Source organism: Pseudophryne corroboree, chromosome 5, assembly GCF_028390025.1.
Source record: "Pseudophryne corroboree isolate aPseCor3 chromosome 5, aPseCor3.hap2, whole genome shotgun sequence".
Taxonomy (NCBI): Eukaryota; Metazoa; Chordata; class Amphibia; order Anura; family Myobatrachidae; genus Pseudophryne; species Pseudophryne corroboree.
Genome location: NC_086448.1, coordinates 120,280,609 through 120,303,390, shown reverse-complemented (window position 1 = coordinate 120,303,390; position 22,782 = coordinate 120,280,609). Strand labels below are relative to the sequence as shown.

At 44.6% G+C, this 22,782-nt stretch overlaps 1 protein-coding gene and 1 pseudogene across 2 annotated transcripts in view; one reads left to right on the top strand and one right to left on the bottom strand.

Moving 5' to 3' along the window:
• The window catches only part of GPR158 (G protein-coupled receptor 158), a 490,037-nt gene that overhangs the window by 18,153 nt on the left and 449,102 nt on the right, over window positions 1-22,782 (bottom strand). For both annotated transcript variants that reach the window (XM_063921634.1, XM_063921635.1), the window contains exons 8-9: window positions 12,091-12,229; window positions 1,306-1,411 (exon numbers count right to left, since the gene is read on the bottom strand). In XM_063921634.1, the coding sequence (XP_063777704.1) occupies window positions 1,306-1,411; window positions 12,091-12,229 (245 nt within the window). The remainder of the gene's footprint in view (window positions 1-1,305; window positions 1,412-12,090; window positions 12,230-22,782) is intronic.
• LOC134930004 (5S ribosomal RNA) lies at window positions 2,559-2,677 on the top strand (annotated as a pseudogene).

Below are 22,782 nucleotides of genomic sequence, written 5' to 3'. Positions count from 1 at the left end.
GACTGGGTATATTGCTGGGTCGACACGTTCCGATGTGTGTTGTGAAAGGGGTCATGGGCGAATTCTGGATTGCCTGACCCAGTAATTCAACCCGGGAATAAAGAAGGGTTATTCTCGGGTTAAATACCAGGTCCGGTGCAGTGTGAACGGGTCACCCAGGTCGATGCAACCCGGGACCCGTTCACTGCATAGGGATGATCTCATCTCCCAGCACCGCCTCTGCACCTGATGCCGACTCCATCTCCGCCCACAGATGGCAACCCGAACCGGCAAATTGCCGGGTCGGGTTGGCGGTGTGTAGGGTCAAATGCCGGGTCCCACCCAGGAATGGACCCATTTCCAATTCCCAGGTGGGACCCGGCATTGTGATGGGAGAGCAGTATAAGTATTGTGTTGTGTGTGTGTCAGTAAGTAATGTCTGTGTCAGTAAGTTTATCTGTGTTGTGCGTGTGTGTCAGTCAGTAATATCTATCAGTAAGTGTCTGTGTCGGTAAGTTTTGTGTTGTGAGTGTGTGTGTTAGTAAATAGTGTCTGTCAGTAATAGGCCCTACACATTGGCCGATCCGCCGCCGAGCTGCCCGACGGCGGATACGGCCTACGGGCGACCCGGCGGCGGGGGGGCAGTGACGGGGGGAGTGAAGTTTCTTCACTCCCCCCGTCACCCGGCTGCATTGAAGTGCAGGCAAATATGGACGAGATCGTCCATATTGGCCTGCATGTACAGCCGACGAGGGACCAGCGATGACCAAGCGCGGGGCCGCGCATCGTTCATCGCTGGAGCCTCCACACTCAAAGATATGAACGGTATCTCGTTCATTTATGAACGAGATCGTTCATATCTTTGGCTGATGTCGGCCAGTGTGTAGGGCCCTTTTGTGGTGATTGTGTCAGTAAGCTTTGTGTTGTGTGTGTGTGTGTGTGTGTGTGTGTGTGTGTGTGTGTGTGTGTGTGTGTGTGTGTCAGTAAGTAGTGTCTGTCAGTAAGTGGTGACTGTGTCACTCACATGGCACAGGCCCCACCCCCTATTTAGACCACACCCACACCACACTGATCACACACCCACATCACTAGTCACACCACCGCAGCGCTTGTCACACTTCCTGCCGAGGCACACAATAGGCCCTTCCTAAATTTCAGCTCCAGGCCCATATGGACCTTAATCTGGCACTGGTGTAGAGGACCCCAGGGGATGGGGTACAATCATGATTTTTGTATTTGACAAAAAAAATCAGAAAAAACTCACACTGAAAAATGAAACACCTGTAATGTGAGCGACAAAGAAATCTAAATGTAGAGATAAATTACCTTCGGTATTAACAATAACCCCACAGTGACAGTCACAGTGAGATGAGTGTGAACAAAAAACAGCATCAACATCCAGTCTGGCTGAAGTCTTGCTTCCAGGACAAACCTGTAATAAAAATAAACAGAGGAAGGAAGATATAGCATTCATAATACAGGTTGAGTATCCCTTATCCAAAATGCTTGGGACCAGAGGTATTTTGGATATCGGATTTTTCCGTATTTTGGAATAATTGCATACCATAATGAGATATCATGGCGATGGGACGTAAGTCTAAGCACAGAATGTACTTATGTTACATATACACCTTATACACACAGCCTGAAGGTAATTTTAGCCAATATTTTTAAATAAATTTGTGCATTAAACAAAGTGTGTGTGTTATAGGCCTCTTTGTATCAACCTACGCAGAGTTCATGGCAACAATTGTATCCAATGCACTGGCTGCCAGTATTTGACTGCTCACTATTGCAGCAAGTATTCGGTGTCCCTAAAAAATTCCGCCACCTCTCTCTCTTCTTTTTTTCTTGATATATATTTTAAAGGTGGTTATAATTGTATCTGGGACATTGGATGCTATAGGCCTCTTTGTATTAACCTATGCAAAGTTCATGGCAATAACTGTATCTAATATACTGGCTGCCAGTATTTGACTGTTTACTCTTGCAGCAGGTATTCTATGTCCCCAAAAATTCCCCTGTTGTTTTGTTTTCTTCTTGATATATACTTTGGAGGTGGTGATAATTATATCAGGGACATTGGATGTTATAAAAACACACTCAATTACTCTTTTTTTCGGTTATTGTTGCTAGCCTTTTCATATCTTTTCCACTGATACAAACTAACATCTTATTTGAAATCTAGCACAGATAATATCCTTATCAAATGTCTATGTATTAAAAAGTATTATTCAATTAATGTCCTTATGACAGATATACTCAGTCTGCAATAACAGATATTCTTTTTTCAGATTTTGTGTTTGTTTGTTATATATGCCTTAAATCATAATAGGCTACTTTCCTTGTTCGGCTTTACGCTATGCACAGGTAAAACAGAGGCCTGTTGTCACTAACCCCTGTTGACCATATGATTTAACCTCCGCATACCCATGTGTTTGGGCTGCCAATCGGTGCAATGAGGGTCAACTAAATATCCCCAACGGGTTAGACAAATGTATTTTATAAAACTGGCACAATAACAAACATTTCCCATTCTGTTACATAACAGCCGCACCTGCTACTCTTTTCCATACGCAACCTACTACCATACCACACTGGATATGCCCAACCCCGTCTGATCTTGGAGGCAATACAGCGTTGGGCCTGGTCAGTACTTTAGTGGGAGACCATTTAGGAATACCAGGTGTTGTAGGTTACTGATGGCACTTAATTGGGGCTTGTGCTGACTCCACGGGAAGATGGGCTTATGCTTGCCAGACACTGAATTACCATAGTAGTAATCCATCAATATGTTCGCAGACTCATTCTTTAAGTGTGGCTCATAAACGTTAGAGCCATCCATTTATTATTTATGCAAGTTTTCTTGCAATTCTAAATTGTGTACCCCATTTCTTATATAGACATATTATTAAAAGTTAAGTTTTAAATACTTCATTGTTACATTATTACTCATATATACATCAAGAATTTCAAGTTACTCTTCGGGAGTGAGTGCTCCCAACCAAGGTCACTTTTTTCTAGCTTTCTCTTTCTATTTTAAATTTGGTTGCTATGGGCAACAGCTCCACTTCTAAAAACCTGAACTTTAGTAAATATACCCCTGCATTGTGAAATGGACATAGAAATGTAATAAACCTGTAATTAGTAACAAACTGTATACTTGTACATCAGGTAATCCTAATCCCACCTAAGTAACTGCATACAGTTAGAGATTTTTCCGAAACTCCAAATTTATGTAGAATTTTATGATACTGTAAGTGTTTCAACCTGACTGAAGTCATTGAAAAAGCCTCTAAAGAACACGGTATATATAGTAAAGTGGTTCAGCATCTTTTATTTCCCTTGAGAGTAGGCAGTTTGTGCTCTAGAAAGCTCTGAACAAAGTAGAATTAAATGTAGTCTGATGCCTGCTTTGTATCTGGTTTATTGATTGATACTAGTGCGGAGAGAGCAAGGATTTTATTTCATTTATTCTCATTGATGCTGAAGTCCCACTGTAAGGACAAATACTATCAGCTAATAGACAATAACCCTTAACCCATATAACCCAACAGTCCATATCCATAAATTGGGCTAGAGGTGTGGTCACATAAAAATGGAGATTAAGGTAAATATTCAGACATTCCAGAAAAATGCTAGGTTCTCTCCTCTCGTGGTGCCCATGTACCGCTCCTCTGCTATGGAGCAGGGACGTGCAGTCAGGGGAGGCAGAGCCTCACCTGTCATGCTCCCTATCATTACTACAGAGTTTTGTCTATCATGATTAAAATATTTCAAAGAAGATACCTAGAACATAGAAACATCTTCTTTGTATTAAAACAAACATTTGTATAGTTAAAATGCTGCAGATCTCTTTGGAACTGCAGGGAGAAATGAGACGTGAGGCAGCAATAGCTCTGCCTCACATCTCACTGTTGGGGACTGCTGCTGCGCTGCCTGTGGAGCGAGGAGGGGGATACTGTTATGCACACCAGTGCCAGCAGGAAAGTACTGGTGTCAGAACTGTTATGCACTCCAGTGTCTGCAGGAATGTACTGGTGTTTGAACTGTTATGCAAAACAGATGGACTCACAGACAAACTGGGGGATATGACATAACGTACACAGAAGGTGATAGGGTAACAAAATACACACAAAGTGAACAGAGAAGCCCAGAGGCTAAGGAACTGGGTATCTCCCTTGTATTAGAACTGCTAAGATGGAAAAAGCAAGATGTTGTGTTTTAATACGTAGAGTACCCGAAATGCTGTTGCTAAGGGCAACAGCAAAACCCAAAAGGGTTACCAACGGGTGTGGCAGTAAACTCCTTGGTCAGAGATGGAATGATAGACACAAGGAGAATCTCCACAATCCAAATTCTCACTTGCAGTGCACAGGTTTTAGCTTACTGCCACTAAACTGACCCCTGACACCTAGCACAGTGAGACAGGATTAGACAGGCAAGTCTTAGAATACAGCCGCAAACTTGCTAAGTTCACAGAGTAGTAACAGAACCCCAGCAAGCTAAACGACTGACTCCAGTCTTACTGCTAGGTCTGGATTGGCAGAGTGTAATACCAAATTCCCAGGCCTATTTGCAGTAAGCAACAAACAAATACAAAGCTACACAGTACTGGCTAACGTTCATGAACTGACTAACCAACAAAGATTCAGCAGCATCTGCTTATCCTGAAAAGAGGCCTTATAAAGCAGGTGCTGTCCACGCCCCACTCAGACCTCACAGACTGTGAGCACAAAAACCAGCACCGGATCCCCTGCCGTGCACAGAGCCTATAACCACTGCACAGCAAAAGACCCGAACCGGAGTATCAGCTGCGCTCAGGTTACTCCACTAGCACTTGTCTCCTGGTTGCCATGACGACGTGGCAGCACAGGGCAGGAGACCCTAACAGTACCCCCCCTCTGACGAGGGGTCAAAGAACCCCTACCACCGGGTTTATCGGGGAACTGCGAGAAGAAAGAGCGTATCAGTCTGGGGGCATGAAGATCACAACTGCGCACCCACGACCGCTCCTCCGGGCCATACCCCTTCCAGTGCACCAAAAATGACAGCCGACCCCGAACCACCTTGGAGTCAAGAATCCTTTCAACAACAAACTCCCTCTGGCCACGTATCAGAAGAGGGGAAGGTCTTCCACTGGTAGAAGGATTACTAATCGCCCGTTTTAAAAGGGGACAATGAAATGTTTTATTGATACCCAAAGAACGGGGCAGATCTAACTGAAATGCCACCGGATTGATAACCCGGGTGATCTTATAAGGGCCGATGAACCGGGGCCCTAACTTATGAGATGGCTGTCTCAACTTCAAATTCTTGGTAGACAACCAGACGAAGTCTCCTAATTTGAAGCTGCAGGGTCTTTTCCGCTTATCAAAAACCCTTTTGGTCACTAATGACACAGACACAAGGGCTTTCTTCACTTTCCGCCAAATACCTCTAAGGACCGAAACCACAGAGGAACCACCAGGCGTGGAGTCCACGGGGTCAAAAGAATTGGCCTTAGGATGATGCCCATACACACAAAGGAAGGGAGAGATCCCTGTAGCAGAGTGAGCCGCGTTGTTATAGGCAAACTCCGCCATGGACAGATGAGCAACCCAGTCAGTCTGACACTTGGAGACATAACACCTGAGGAACTGCTCCAAGGACTGGTTCACCCTTTCAGTCTGCCCATTAGACTGCGGATGGTAGCCTGACGACAAGCTGACAGAAATCTGGAGATCGGAACAAAATGCCCTCCAGAATTTGGCCACAAACTGGGATCCGCGGTCAGAGACCACATCAAGTGGCAACCCGTGGAGACGCACAACATGCAGCATAAATAATTCAGACAGGCGTCTGGCTGATGGCAGCCCAACCAGTGGAACGAAGTGCGCCATCTTCGAAAACCTGTCAACGACAACCCAGATGGCTGTCATCCCCGAGGATTTGGGCAAGTCCACCACAAAATCCATTGAAATGTGGGTCCATGGCTTAGATGGGATAGAGAGTGGATGTAATGGGCCAACAGGAACCCCTCTAGGAGTCTTATTTCGGGCACAGATGTCACATGCCCGAACCCACTGATCCACATCCTTAGCCACCGAGGGCCACCACACCGCCCTAGATAGCAACTCCCGAGTTCTGGCAATACCCGGGTGACCTGCCGACTTCTTGGCATGGAATTCCAGGAACACTCGCTGTCTTAACCTAGGAGGCACAAACAAAAGACCTACCGGAAGGTCTGGAGGAGCCTGCTCCTGTGCTCTAAGGACTAATGATAAGAGGTCCTGGGTAATGCCCACTTTAATACATGATGGGGAAACAATGGGCAACGGCTCCTCGGTGGTCTCCTGGATTGGAGCAAAACTCAGCGAGAGCGCATCAGCCTTGATGTTTTTTGACCCAGGGCGATATGTTATCAAAAAATTAAAGCGAGCAAAAAACAAAGCCCATCGTGCCTGCCTGGCATTGAGACGCTTCGCTGACTCTAAATATGCCAGATTCCTATGGTCAGTGAGAATTGAGACCACAAACTTAGCCCCCTCAAGCCAGTGTCTCCACTCCTCGAGTGCATCCTTAATAGCCAACAATTCCCGGTTACCCACGTCATAATTCATCTCGGCAGGCGAAAATTTACGGGAAAAGTAAGCACAGGGATGAAGGCGATTATCAGACACTCCCATCTGAGAAAGCACTGCCCCAATACCCATCTCAGAGGCATCCACCTCCACCACAAAAGGACGCTCTGGATCTGGGTGTCGCAGCACCTTGGCCGAAACAAATGCCCTTTTGAGACGGGCAAAAGCCGCTTTAGCCTCACAAGACCAGTGAGCAACATCCGCCCCTTTCTTAGTGAGTGCCACCAAGGGCGCCACTATAGACGAAAATCCAGCGATAAATCGTCTATAAAAATTCGCAAAGCCCAGGAAACGCTGAAGCGCCTTCAAACTAGTGGGCTGCACCCAATCCAGGACTGCCTGTACCTTGGAACCCTCCATTTGGAAACCTTCTGGGGAGATAATATATCCTAGAAATGCGATTTGCTGAACTTCAAATTCGCACTTCTCCAGCTTTGCCCCAAGCCGGTGGTCTCTGAGTTTCTGGAGGACTAAGCGTACATGCTTCCGATGTTCCTCCAGGGAATGGGAGAAGATTAGGATGTCATCTAAGTATACAACTAAGAATCTATCCAAATATTCCCTGAGCACATCATTCATGAAATCCTGGAAGACTGCCGGGGCATTACAGAGCCCAAAAGGCATCACCAAATATTCATAATGCCCTGAGTGGGTATTAAAGGCAGTCTTCCATTCATCCCCCTCTCTTATTCGGATTAGATTGTACGCACCGCGTAGGTCAATCTTAGAAAAAATGGTGGCAGTACGAAGCTGGTCAAACAAGACCGAAATGAGAGGCAGTGGGTATGAGTTTTTAATCGTGATACGGTTCAATTCCCTGAAGTCGATGCAGGGTCGCAACGAACCGTCCTTTTTACCCACGAAGAAGAACCCCGACCCAACTGGAGACTGTGAAGGTCTGATAAATCCCTTAGCCAAGTTCTCCTGAATGTACTCTGCCATAGCCTGAGTCTCAGGACGTGACAGGGAGTACAACCTGCTCTTGGGAAGCTTAGCATTTGGCAACAAATCAATGGCACAGTCATAGGGGCGATGGGGAGGTAGTACCTCTGCAACTTTTTTGGAGAACACGTCCGCAAAATCTGCATAACACCCTGGCAATCCTGGCAAACTTAGCTGCGAGAGCCTGACTGGAAGGCTCAAGCAACTCCTGAAACAATCAGTACCCCAACTAAGAATCTCCCCAGAGACCCAGTCAAATTGAGGATTGTGGGCCCTTAACCAGGGTAACCCCAACACCAATGGAGCAAAAGTACAGACAGTCACATAAAAGGACAATTTTTCAGAGTGTGTGGCTCCAATAAACAAAGAAATCTGGCTAGTGCAAGAGGTAATTTTACCTTGGGATAATGGTTCCCCGTTTAACCCACAAATCTCAATTTCCGATGCCAAGGGTACTAAGGGAACAGAGTGTTTCAGGGCGAATTGGCGGTCCATAAAAACCCCGTCGGCCCCACTGTCCACAAAGGCCTCAGTCTTGACAGTTTGACCGAGGATCTTCAAGGTCACCGGAATTATAAAAGTCTTCTTGGGAAATTCTGACTTCTGGCCTGACAGGATATTTCCCATCACCCTCAGGCCCTGAAGTTTTCCGGCTTTTCTGGGCATGATACTACCACATGACCTTTATTCCCACAGTACAAACACAACCCCTGCTGTCTCCTCCGCGTCTTCTCACGCGAGGAGAGGCGGGTAGCCCCAATCTGCATAGGCTCCTCAGAAAATTCCTCAGAGTCTGAGGTTCCCTTGGGAAGGAAGGAAATCTCAGTCTCCCTTTCAAGCCTACGCTCTCTCAGCCGTCTATCCACCCGGATGGATAACTGCATGAGCTGATCCAAGCTATCAGGCAAGGGATATTGTACCAGTTGGTCCTTTATCTGGTTAGAAAGACCTCTTCGGTACTGGTGTCTCAGGGCTGGGTCATTCCACTGGGTATCATGGGCCAACCTCCGAAACTCCGTACAGTAAACCTCAACTGGCCTGCGCCCTTGCTTAAGGATCGAAATCTGAGCCTCGGCTGAGGCCGTCTTGTCAGGGTCATCATACAACATGCCCAGTGCCGTAAAAAAAGCATCAACACTTTTAAGCGACGGACAGTCAGGCTGCAACCCATATGCCCAGACCTGTGGGTCTCCTTGTAGCAAGGAAATCACTATGCCCACCCGCTGAATCTCCGACCCAGAAGACTGAGGCCTAAGCCGGAAGTATAGCTTGCAGCTCTCCTTGAAACAAAAGAACTGCGAGCGATCTCCAGAAAAACGATCCGGGAGATTTACTTTCGGCTCCTTAACCCCTGCAGGTGCTGCTGCTGCGGGAGCTCCGCCAGCAGCCTGGGAGGTGTGCATTTTAATGGACAAATCATTAAATTGTCGAGTCAGGACCTGCACCTGATCGACCACCTGTTGCAACGTATTTTGAGGGGTATGCTCCATATTCCCACAAAATTTCAACAGGAGTATTAGGCTGCTGAATATGTTATGCACACCAGTGCCAGCAGGAAAGTACTGGTGTCAGAACTGTTATGCACTCCAGTGTCTGCAGGAATGTACTGGTGTTTGAACTGTTATGCAAAACAGATGGACTCACAGACAAACTGGGGGATATGACATAACGTACACAGAAGGTGATAGGGTAACAAAATACACACAAAGTGAACAGAGAAGCCCAGAGGCTAAGGAACTGGGTATCTCCCTTGTATTAGAACTGCTAAGATGGAAAAAGCAAGATGTTGTGTTTTAATACGTAGAGTACCCGAAATGCTGTTGCTAAGGGCAACAGCAAAACCCTAAAGGGTTACCAACGGGTGTGGCAGTAAACTCCTTGGTCAGAGATGGAATGATAGACACAAGGAGAATCTCCACAATCCAAATTCTCACTTGCAGTGCACAGGTTTTAGCTTACTGCCACTAAACTGACCCCTGACACCTAGCACAGTGAGACAGGATTAGACAGGCAAGTCTTAGAATACAGCCGCAAACTTGCTAAGTTCACAGAGTAGTAACAGAACCCCAGCAAGCTAAACGACTGACTCCAGTCTTACTGCTAGGTCTGGATTGGCAGAGTGTAATACCAAATTCCCAGGCCTATTTGCAGTAAGCAACAAACATATACAAAGCTACACAGTACTGGCTAACGTTCATGAACTGACTAACCAACAAAGATTCAGCAGCATCTGCTTACCCTGAAAAGAGGCCTTATAAAGCAGGTGCTGTCCACGCCCCACTCAGACCTCACAGACTGTGAGCACAAAAACCAGCACCGGATCCCCTGCCGTGCACAGAGCCTATAACCACTGCACAGCAAAAGACCCGAACCGGAGTATCAGCTGCGCTCAGGTTACTCCACTAGCACTTGTCTCCTGGTTGCCATGACGACGTGGCAGCACAGGGCAGGAGACCCTAACAGATACACAGCGGCCAATCACACCACTGGAAAATGAGCCATGTGAGGCATGCCTCACAGTGGCTTCAGCTATGATTGGTGACCACAGATGTGTCATGTGACCATCCAGGAAGAGACAGAGGAGACCGGAGCTCCGTTAGAACGAAGCACAATGGCCACAGCCTCGGACCCATTCCTGGACCCGCTGTGAGTGAGCGTATCTGTGGAGCCTTTTGCCGCCCGCCGGGTGTTAGGGGGGTGGGGGGGATGTGCCAGCAATGTGGCGTATCTGTGGAGCCTTTTGCAGCCCGCCGGGTGTTAGCGGGGGTGGGGGGGGGGGGGAGATGTGGCAGCAAGGTCCCGGGAGCCCGTTGGTTTAATCGCTGTGCCGCGGCCTCTACAGTGCGGACTTGTATCAGCGCGTGTGCTTGGTGCTGGGAGGAGGGACTGTCCAACGGAGTGCTGGGAGTACAGATCTCTGGGTATGGAGCCCTGCCGCTGGAGCCAATGCCAGCCTAGCAAAGAATGTTATACACAAGTACTCCCTGCCACGTGTGTATTGTGTATATATAATATATATATATATATGTGTGTATATATATATATATATATAATATGTGCGTGCATGTATAGTGGTATGTATATGTATATATCTATATGTGTGTGTATATATATATATATATATATATATACATATATCTATATATATATATCTATATATCTATCTATCTATCTATCTATATATATATATATATATATATATATATATATATATATAAAATACACTATGATCTGATGAAAATGCCAGAATAAAGGCATAGAAATGGTGTACTCAACTATGCAATATTGATGTCGATTCTGCAAGCCCCCATAAACCTGTATATATACAGTATATGTGTGTGTATGTATATAATATATATACACACACACACACACACACACACACACACACACACACACACATGCTGTAATTGTTTACTTATTGCACTAATGCAAAAATAGTTTTTCAAAGTCCGGTGAGTGCCTGTTATTCCGTGTATCTGCATAGAGCCAGGGGCTCAATACAGGAAAAACACAATCGTATATAGGGGGTCATTCCGACCTGTTCGCACGCTGCGGTTCATCGCCGCGGGGCAAACGGGTCGGTTCTGCGCATGCGCGGTGGACATAATGCGCAGGCGCGTCGTTGCTCAGCGACAGCGGTCGCTGGGCAACAACACCGGCAATGAAGAAAGCGGTTGCAGCGCGGTCCGCAAGAAGATTGAAAGGCGGGAGGCGGATTGGGGCGATCTGATACTAGCCTGTGCCTCCCCAGCCATTAACCTCACCGCACGTCACTGCTATGGAGATACTGACCAACTTTCCAAACTGCAGGGCAATGGTTCCTAGACTGAGCACTATTCTGCTATCAAGGGATGGCTGGAATGCATGTTTCCATTTTGTATAAAGACTGGGTGGTAAGTAAACTCAAGACAAAGAAAATTAACCTGTCACCTTCAAACAGTTATGCGCTGAACCAATATTCAGGAAAATGAAGCCAATCAATTCTAATTGCTAGTTCCTAGCACTACTAGACCAGATATTACTTCAGCCCACACAATAGTTTTGCTTACTGAGATTTTTTATTTTTTACAAAAAATCTTTCACACTTTTAAGAAATCATGGCCACTATCAGGGGGACAGTTAGATAGGAGGAATGTCCTTTGATTGTGGTTTTTCCACCGTCAGTAAGATACCATGGTTGGTGAGCCATTGATGTTTAAAATCGGTGGCCTTCTATGGATGGTGAAAACACTAACAATATCAATCAGACCATTGATTGTTGATGACCAACCCTAGTAGATAGCAGGTACAGTGGTTGATATCTTTCTCTGCCAATTGCATGCTCATTGTAAGTAGAGCCACAAAATGTCACCAGTTACATCTATATAGTTATAGGGACGGTACAATACTTCTCTCCGTTAAGTGTGAACTTTGCAGGGTTCAGACTCATAAGTAACAGATATAAAAAGAAAATAGGGAGATTTGTGTCTAAGGAGGGTCAGTAAATGAAGAATAATATCCAGTCAAAAACAATTCAGACAAAATGTAAATTACAGTCACTTGCCTAATAGTGTGGAATATAGCTGAGATAATCAGCTCATTGTGAATGGCAACAGCCATGTAGCGTGGCTCGTGGAATGCTGATGGGACTGTTCGTACCGCGTAACAGAGGTAAACACCCCAAAGAAGAAATAAAAATTCACCTAAATGAGATAAAAGACAACATATTATTATTACAAATATGTGGCTCTGTGATATTGGGGGTAATTCCAAGTTGATCGCAGCAGGAAATTTTTTAGCAGTTGGGCAAAACCATGTGAACTGCAGGTGTGGCGGATATAACATTTGCAGAGAGAGTTAGATTTGGGTGGGTTATTTTGTTTCTGTGCAGGGTAAATACTGGCTGCTTTACTTTTACACTGCAAATTAGATAGCAGATTGAACACACCACACCCAAATCTAACTCTCTCTGCACATGTTATATCTTCCTCCCCTGCAGTGCACATGGTTTTGCCCAATTGCTAACAGAATTCCTGTTGCGATCAACTTGGAATTACCCCCATTGTACAGTAGGTGCTCATCAGTCAATCAACACAATTTAAAAGCTATGTGTATAATATACCTTGAACATACTGTACATATTCTGTCTCCTTAAACAACCATTCTGTGGCAGTATTATAAAAGGGTCAACCAGTACTCTACCAAATGAAAAATCATGGTAGGTATACACCCTAACACTCTCTCTCTCTCTCTCTCTCTCTCTCTCTCTCTCTATATATATATATATATATACACATATATATCAGTGATGTGCACCGGAAATTTTTCGGGTTTTGTGTTTTGGTTTTGGAATTGGTTCCGCGGCCATGTTTTGGATTCGGACGCATTCTGGCAAAACCTCCCTGAAATTTTTTTGTCGGAATCGGGTGTGTTTTGGATTCGGGTGTTTTTTTTTAAAACCCTCAAAAACAGCTTAAATCATAGAATTTGGGAGTAATTTTAATCCCATAGTATTATTAACCTCAATAATCAAAATTTCCACTCATTTCCAGTCTATTCTGAACACATCACACCTCACAATATTATTTTTAGTCCTAAAATTTGCACCGAGGTCGCTGGATGACTAAGCTAAGCGACTCAAGTGGGCGGCACAAACACTTGGCCCATCTAGGAGTGGCACTGCAGTGTCAGACAGGATGGCACTTCAAAAAATAGTCCCCAAACAGCACATGATGCAAAGAAAAAAAGAGGTGCACCAAGGTCGCTGGATGGCTAAGCTAAGCGACCCAAGTGGCCGACACAAACACCTGGCCCATCTAGGAGTGGCACTGCAGTGTCAGACAGGATGGCACTTCAAAAAATAGTCCCCAAACAGCACATGATGCAAAGAAAAAAAGAGGTGCAATGAGGTAGCTGTGTGACTAAGCTAAGCGACCCAAGTGGCCGACACAAACACCTGGCCCATCTAGGAGTGGCACTGCAGTGTCAGACAGGATGGCAGATTTAAAAAATAGTCCCAAACAGCACATGATGCAAAGAAAAAAAGAGGTGCAATGAGGTAGCTGTGTGACTAAGCTAAGCGACCCAAGTGGCCGACACAAACACCTGGCCCATCTAGGAGTGGCACTGCAGTGTCAGACAGGAAGGCACTTCAAAAAATAGTCCCCAAACAGCACATGATGCAAAGAAAAAAAGAGGTGCACCAAGGTCGCTGGATGACTAAGCTAAGCGACCCAAGTGGCCGACACAAACACCTGGCCCATCTAGGAGTGGCACTGCAGTGTCAGACAGGATGGCACTTTAAAAAATAGTCCCCAAACAGCACATGATGCAAAGAAAAAAGAGGTGCACCAAGGTCACTGGATGGCTAAGCTAAGCGACCCAAGTGGCCGACACAAACACCTGGCCCATCTAGGAGTGGCACTGCAGTGTCAGACAGGATGGCACTTCAAAAAATAGTCCCCAAATAGCACATGATGCAAAGAAAAAAAGAGGTGCAATGAGGTAGCTGTGTGACTAAGCTAAGCGACCCAAGTGGCCGACACAAACACCTGGCCCATCTAGGAGTGGCACTGCAGTGTCAGACAGGATGGCAGATTTAAAAAATAGTCCCAAACAGCACATGATGCAAAGAAAAAAAGAGGTGCAATGAGGTAGCTGTGTGACTAAGCTAAGCGACCCAAGTGGCCGACACAAACACCTGGCCCATCTAGGAGTGGCACTGCAGTGTCAGACAGGAAGGCACTTCAAAAAATAGTCCCCAAACAGCACATGATGCAAAGAAAAAAAGAGGTGCACCAAGGTCGCTGGATGGCTAAGCTAAGCGACCCAAGTGGCCGACACAAACACCTGGCCCATCTAGGAGTGGCACTGCAGTGTCAGACAGGATGGCACTTTAAAAAATAGTCCCCAAACAGCACATGATGCAAAGAAAAAAGAGGTGCACCAAGGTCACTGGATGGCTAAGCTAAGCGACCCAAGTGGCCGACACAAACACCTGGCCCATCTAGGAGTGGCACTGCAGTGTCAGACAGGATGGCACTTCAAAAAATAGTCCCCAAACAGCACATGATGCAAAGAAAAAAAGAGGTGCAATGAGGTAGCTGTGTGACTAAGCTAAGCGACACAAGTGGCCGACACAAACACTGGCCCATCTAGGAGTGGCACTGCAGTTTTCTAGCGAGAGGATGAGTGCTTCCATTCTCATGTGAATCTGAACCACTAGCCATGAACATAGGCCAGGTCCTCAGCCGTTCCTTGCCACTCTGTGTCGTAAATGGCATATTGGCAAGTTTGCGCTTCTCATCAGATGCTTTTAATTTTGATTTTTGGGTAATTTTACTGAACTTTTGTAGTATACTCGATGACACAGAGGTAGAGCAGTGGCCTACTGTACCGTACTGCTATATATTACATACTGGTGGTCAGCAAAATTCTGCACTGTCCTCCTACTATATATATATACTGCGCACAACTAAAATGCACCACAGGTGTGGATGGATAGTATACTTGACGACACAGAGGTAGGTAGAGCAGTGGCCTACTGTACCGTACTGCTATATATTATATACTGGTGGTCAGCAAAATTCTGCACTGTCCTCCTACTATATGGATAAAGAAGCTGGCACTCCGGATTGATAATGGTATTTGCCCTGGTGCCTTCACTTATCTGTATAGCAACAGACAATATAAAAGTCCAAAGAGGAGCGGCACTCAGCGGGTCTTCCGTATGCACTAGATAATAAAGGACGGCGGAGTGACGCCTGGCAGAGGTTTACGTTTCAGTTTAATAAATAAACTTTCGTCAGAACAAGGAAACAATGAAAATTACATACCTTTATACCTGTAGATCACCATGTGAGACAGACAGCGTGGACGCTGGCTGCGGCGCCTCCCGGTGACGTCACGTGAGTGCGACGTGCGCTCTGCAGCGCTGCATCCGGCCGGGCCGTATCTAGGCAACAGAAAAAACAATACAGCACCATCACCATAACAACAAGGCAGATCGAGTTTTGTAATCCTGGAATAGGAAACGGCTCAATATCGCAATAAACATAATCATACATCATATTAATACTTGTTGCTGGGTAATCTACTGTTTCATCGCCACACTAGGTATATATTATACTAGACAAAGATGTTGTTACCTAGGCAATAAAAATTAACTCAAACTAAAGAAAACAATTCCAGTTCAATTGTTCATTCAAACCCCTGGGAACTACAGTGTCCAGGGAATGAATCCAGCGCGCCTCCAGCTGGAGAAGTTTCCTGGCTCTGTCCCCTCCTCTGACACATGCTGGCACCTGATCTATTATTTTATATTTGAGAGTGGCCAGACTATGATGCATCATTTTGAAGTGTCTGGCTACTGGTTGTTCCAAATCAGATCCTTCAAGTGCGTGTCTGATGGACATTCTATGTGTGGCCATCCTTTCTTTAAAACTACAGGTGGTTTTACCCACGTATAGAAGTCCGCATGGACAGCGTATGAAGTAGACCACAAATTTACTGGAACAGGTCAAAACATGCTTAATAGTTAGACGTTTTCCCGTATGTGGGTGAGCAAACGAGGATCCTGTCTCCATGTAACTACATGTGATGCAACCTGTGCATTTGTAGCATCCTGGCTTACGTGTAAGGAACGTTGCACTCGGAGCAGGCGCTAGTCTTCCAATGTCATTCACCACTAACAGATCTTTTAGGTTGCGTCCACGTTTGTAACTTGGTAGTATGGTCATATCTTTAAAGCCACCTAGATCAGTATCATTAGTGATGATGGGCCACAATTCTCTAGATCTCTTCACGTTGAAAGAGCTATTAGAGTGGTATTGTTGAACAAATACCATTTTGTTCTTAATAGATTTCTTTGGAGCTGGACTTAATAATTTCTCTCTTGGTATTGAGAGAGCCTTACATTTGGCCTTCATCAGATCCTCGTGTTGGTACCCTTTATTAAGGAAACGTAATATCAGGTCATCGATTGCCAATGAAGCTTTGACCACTGTGTCTGAGATGCGACATACCCGGATAAATTGGGACAAAGGAAGACTCCTCACACATGCTGGAGGGTGCTGGCTTGATGCATGAAGATAGGTATTTCGATCTGTAACCTTACGATAGACCTCCGTATGTAGCTGTCCATCTTTCAGGGAAACTGAGACGTCCAGGAAGTTCACGCCCACTTGACTAATATTATAGGTGAATTTGATGTGCTCATCCACATTATTAATCATGTTAATGGCATTAACAAGTACTGACTCTTGACCTCTCCAAATGAGGAAGAGGTCATCTATGTATCTTGTTATCCATATGATACCGTCTGCAAAAACCTGATTTGAAAACAACAGCTGGCGCTCTTTAGTGAACATAAAGGAGTTGGCGAACGCTGGGGCCACACAAGACCCCATCGCACAACCCCTTTGTTGTTGGTACCATTTGCCATCAAACAGAAAATAATTTCGTTTGAGGGTCAATTCAAGTAATTGCATGAAGAAGTCCTGATCTGGGCCCGTGTATGTGTTGTTCTGGGAAATTAGGTCACGGACAGCATTCAGCCCTTCTTCATGCTGTATATTCGTGTATAAAGATACCACATCCATAGTGCATAGGATGCATCCTTCAGGAAGATTGGAAAACTCCTGAATTTTATTAAGGAACATAGTGGTGTCCCTGAGATACATCTCTTGTTGCTGCACTATTGGTTGTAGGTAAATGTCCAAGTATTGCGAAATTTTATAATACAGAGAGTCCCTGGCAGCAATAATGGGCCTTCCTGGAGGGTGTGTACTGCTCTTGTGTATTTTGGGGATGGAATACAGGATAGGAGCTATTGGAAAGTCTTGTATAAGGCTGTTACATAATTCCTCTGATATAATATGGGCATGCTTTGCCTCATGTAGAATGGAATCTAATTCAGCCTTGTACACAGTGGTAGGATCCCTGTCAATGGGCAGATATACAGAAATGTCAGCTAGTTGCGAATACATCTCTGTTTTATAGTCACTGAGATTCATGACGACAACTCCTCCCCCCTTGTCTGCTGGACGTATGACAATGTCCTTACATTTACGTAAATTGTTTAGAGCCAAGCGTTCTTGTTTGGAGATGTTATTGTATGCTTCTTTAGGTGTTCTAGAATTACGCAGTACTTCTTTGTCTAAAGTTCTGGAGAAACATTTGAGAGAAATGTTATTAGAATATGGGTCAAATTTTGATTTGGTCTTAATTTGGGGGGGAATGACTGCCCGTCCTGTGTCTAATTGAACTGGAGATTTATCAAAGAATTCTTTCAGCCGTAAATTCCTGGCAAATCTGTAAGAATCTGTGTGCCATTGGATCTCATCAAATTTTCCAGTAGGAATGAAGGAAAGTCCTTTGTTAAGAATACTTATTTCAGATGGGGTCAGGATCCGGTCCGATAAATTAAAGACTGTGCTCACTTCCGTTTCTTTGGCTGTTTTTTTGTGGTTCCTCCTCCACTGTCCCCCACGCCTCGTGTAGGTTTTCCTGGGGTTCCCCGCTGAGTGCGGGTGCGAACCCCTAAAGGGGGCTTAGATGTACCTGGCTTTACGGTTTCTTCTCGTTCACTATGTGAAGAATGATCAGGACTTGATGTATCTGTTTCAAAAGTCCTAGGGGCCCTCCTTCTTTCTCTAAATCTCTGTTGGCGTGTACTGTTGGGGTTCTGAACCCAAGCATATACTTTCCCCTCCTGGTAATCCCTTTGTACCGCTGACAGTTTGTCTCTTTTATATTTGATTAAATTTTGTTTGTAGGAATCTACTTGCACTTTAAGTTTATCCAGCCAGTCATTTTGTTTGTCAGTTTTAAGTGACTCCATATGTACAGATTCAAAAGCTGTGATCTCAGTTTTGATAAGGCCGAGTTCTCGGGCTGACTCCTCGATCACCAGGAGAATTAAATCATAGCTGCACTTATTAAGTACAGCTACCCATCTCCTGCAAAAATCATGATTGTATTTCCCTATGGTGGGGGTATTTTTTATCCTGAATCCTCTAGGGATATGTTTACTTTTATGATAATCCGAGAGTGTCACCCCATGCATAAAAAAGTCCAATTCCTTTTTCTTCAGCCTCAGGATTTTATAATAAAGTTGTTCATTGGAGAGTGAACCTCCTGTAGTCTCAAAGTCCTCATTGAAATAAATGTCACTAGCTTCAGCTTCTGAGAAGCTTAACGTCTCTCCCACAGGGAGTACAATGTTACGGTAACCTCTGCCTTCTTGCGTCATGTTGTTAATAGATTGGTGCACTCTCACCACACACCCGTGTTACTATGTACAGGTGAAACACCATATAAACTCCACACCAATGTCGGTTCACAGTGAAAGAATAAATGACCGGTTGCCTTGCTTGATGACTGGTACAAAGTGAGGTACAATCCCCACAGGATACCGGACACCTTCTATATGGATAAAGAAGCTGGCACTCCGGATTGATAATGGTATTTGCCCTGGTGCCTTCACTTATCTGTATAGCAACAGACAATATAAAAGTCCAAAGAGGACTATACAGATAAGTGAAGGCACCAGGGCAAATACCATTATCAATCCGGAGTGCCAGCTTCTTTATCCATATAGAAGGTGTCCGGTATCCTGTGGGGATTGTACCTCACTTTGTACCAGTCATCAAGCAAGGCAACCGGTCATTTATTCTTTCACTGTGACCCGACATTGGTGTGGAGTTTATATGGTGTTTCACCTGTACATAGTAACACGGGTGTGTGGTGAGAGTGCACCAATCTATTAACAACATGACGCAAGAAGGCAGAGGTTACCGTAACATTGTACTCCCTGTGGGAGAGACGTTAAGCTTCTCAGAAGCTGAAGCTAGTGACATTTATTTCAATGAGGACTTTGAGACTACAGGAGGTTCACTCTCCAATGAACAACTTTATTATAAAATCCTGAGGCTGAAGAAAAAGGAATTGGACTTTTTTATGCATGGGGTGACACTCTCGGATTATCATAAAAGTAAACATATCCCTAGAGGATTCAGGATAAAAAATACCCCCACCATAGGGAAATACAATCATGATTTTTGCAGGAGATGGGTAGCTGTACTTAATAAGTGCAGCTATGATTTAATTCTCCTGGTGATCGAGGAGTCAGCCCGAGAACTCGGCCTTATCAAAACTGAGATCACAGCTTTTGAATCTGTACATATGGAGTCACTTAAAACTGACAAACAAAATGACTGGCTGGATAAACTTAAAGTGCAAGTAGATTCCTACAAACAAAATTTAATCAAATATAAAAGAGACAAACTGTCAGCGGTACAAAGGGATTACCAGGAGGGGAAAGTATATGCTTGGGTTCAGAACCCCAACAGTACACGCCAACAGAGATTTAGAGAAAGAAGGAGGGCCCCTAGGACTTTTGAAACAGATACATCAAGTCCTGATCATTCTTCACATAGTGAACGAGAAGAAACCGTAAAGCCAGGTACATCTAAGCCCCCTTTAGGGGTTCGCACCCGCACTCAGCGGGGAACCCCAGGAAAACCTACACGAGGCGTGGGGGACAGTGGAGGAGGAACCACAAAAAAACAGCCAAAGAAACGGAAGTGAGCACAGTCTTTAATTTATCGGACCGGATCCTGACCCCATCTGAAATAAGTATTCTTAACAAAGGACTTTCCTTCATTCCTACTGGAAAATTTGATGAGATCCAATGGCACACAGATTCTTACAGATTTGCCAGGAATTTACGGCTGAAAGAATTCTTTGATAAATCTCCAGTTCAATTAGACACAGGACGGGCAGTCATTCCCCCCCAAATTAAGACCAAATCAAAATTTGACCCATATTCTAATAACATTTCTCTCAAATGTTTCTCCAGAACTTTAGACAAAGAAGTACTGCGTAATTCTAGAACACCTAAAGAAGCATACAATAACATCTCCAAACAAGAACGCTTGGCTCTAAACAATTTACGTAAATGTAAGGACATTGTCATACGTCCAGCAGACAAGGGGGGAGGAGTTGTCGTCATGAATCTCAGTGACTATAAAACAGAGATGTATTCGCAACTAGCTGACATTTCTGTATATCTGCCCATTGACAGGGATCCTACCACTGTGTACAAGGCTGAATTAGATTCCATTCTACATGAGGCAAAGCATGCCCATATTATATCAGAGGAATTATGTAACAGCCTTATACAAGACTTTCCAATAGCTCCTATCCTGTATTCCATCCCCAAAATACACAAGAGCAGTACACACCCTCCAGGAAGGCCCATTATTGCTGCCAGGGACTCTCTGTATTATAAAATTTCGCAATACTTGGACATTTACCTACAACCAATAGTGCAGCAACAAGAGATGTATCTCAGGGACACCACTATGTTCCTTAATAAAATTCAGGAGTTTTCCAATCTTCCTGAAGGATGCATCCTATGCACTATGGATGTGGTATCTTTATACACGAATATACAGCATGAAGAAGGGCTGAATGCTGTCCGTGACCTAATTTCCCAGAACAACACATACACGGGCCCAGATCAGGACTTCTTCATGCAATTACTTGAATTGACCCTCAAACGAAATTATTTTCTGTTTGATGGCAAATGGTACCAACAACAAAGGGGTTGTGCGATGGGGTCTTGTGTGGCCCCAGCGTTCGCCAACTCCTTTATGTTCACTAAAGAGCGCCAGCTGTTGTTTTCAAATCAGGTTTTTGCAGACGGTATCATATGGATAACAAGATACATAGATGACCTCTTCCTCATTTGGAGAGGTCAAGAGTCAGTACTTGTTAATGCCATTAACATGATTAATAATGTGGATGAGCACATCAAATTCACCTATAATATTAGTCAAGTGGGCGTGAACTTCCTGGACGTCTCAGTTTCCCTGAAAGATGGACAGCTACATACGGAGGTCTATCGTAAGGTTACAGATCGAAATACCTATCTTCATGCATCAAGCCAGCACCCTCCAGCATGTGTGAGGAGTCTTCCTTTGTCCCAATTTATCCGGGTATGTCGCATCTCAGACACAGTGGTCAAAGCTTCATTGGCAATCGATGACCTGATATTACGTTTCCTTAATAAAGGGTACCAACACGAGGATCTGATGAAGGCCAAATGTAAGGCTCTCTCAATACCAAGAGAGAAATTATTAAGTCCAGCTCCAAAGAAATCTATTAAGAACAAAATGGTATTTGTTCAACAATACCACTCTAATAGCTCTTTCAACGTGAAGAGATCTAGAGAATTGTGGCCCATCATCACTAATGATACTGATCTAGGTGGCTTTAAAGATATGACCATACTACCAAGTTACAAACGTGGACGCAACCTAAAAGATCTGTTAGTGGTGAATGACATTGGAAGACTAGCGCCTGCTCCGAGTGCAACGTTCCTTACACGTAAGCCAGGATGCTACAAATGCACAGGTTGCATCACATGTAGTTACATGGAGACAGGATCCTCGTTTGCTCACCCACATACGGGAAAACGTCTAACTATTAAGCATGTTTTGACCTGTTCCAGTAAATTTGTGGTCTACTTCATACGCTGTCCATGCGGACTTCTATACGTGGGTAAAACCACCTGTAGTTTTAAAGAAAGGATGGCCACACATAGAATGTCCATCAGACACGCACTTGAAGGATCTGATTTGGAACAACCAGTAGCCAGACACTTCAAAATGATGCATCATAGTCTGGCCACTCTCAAATATAAAATAATAGATCAGGTGCCAGCATGTGTCAGAGGAGGGGACAGAGCCAGGAAACTTCTCCAGCTGGAGGCGCGCTGGATTCATTCCCTGGACACTGTAGTTCCCAGGGGTTTGAATGAACAATTGAACTGGAATTGTTTTCTTTAGTTTGAGTTAATTTTTATTGCCTAGGTAACAACATCTTTGTCTAGTATAATATATACCTAGTGTGGCGATGAAACAGTAGATTACCCAGCAACAAGTATTAATATGATGTATGATTATGTTTATTGCGATATTGAGCCGTTTCCTATTCCAGGATTACAAAACTCGATCTGCCTTGTTGTTATGGTGATGGTGCTGTATTGTTTTTTCTGTTGCCTAGATACGGCCCGGCCGGATGCAGCGCTGCAGAGCGCACGTCGCACTCACGTGACGTCACCGGGAGGCGCCGCAGCCAGCGTCCACGCTGTCTGTCTCACATGGTGATCTACAGGTATAAAGGTATGTAATTTTCATTGTTTCCTTGTTCTGACGAAAGTTTATTTATTAAACTGAAACGTAAACCTCTG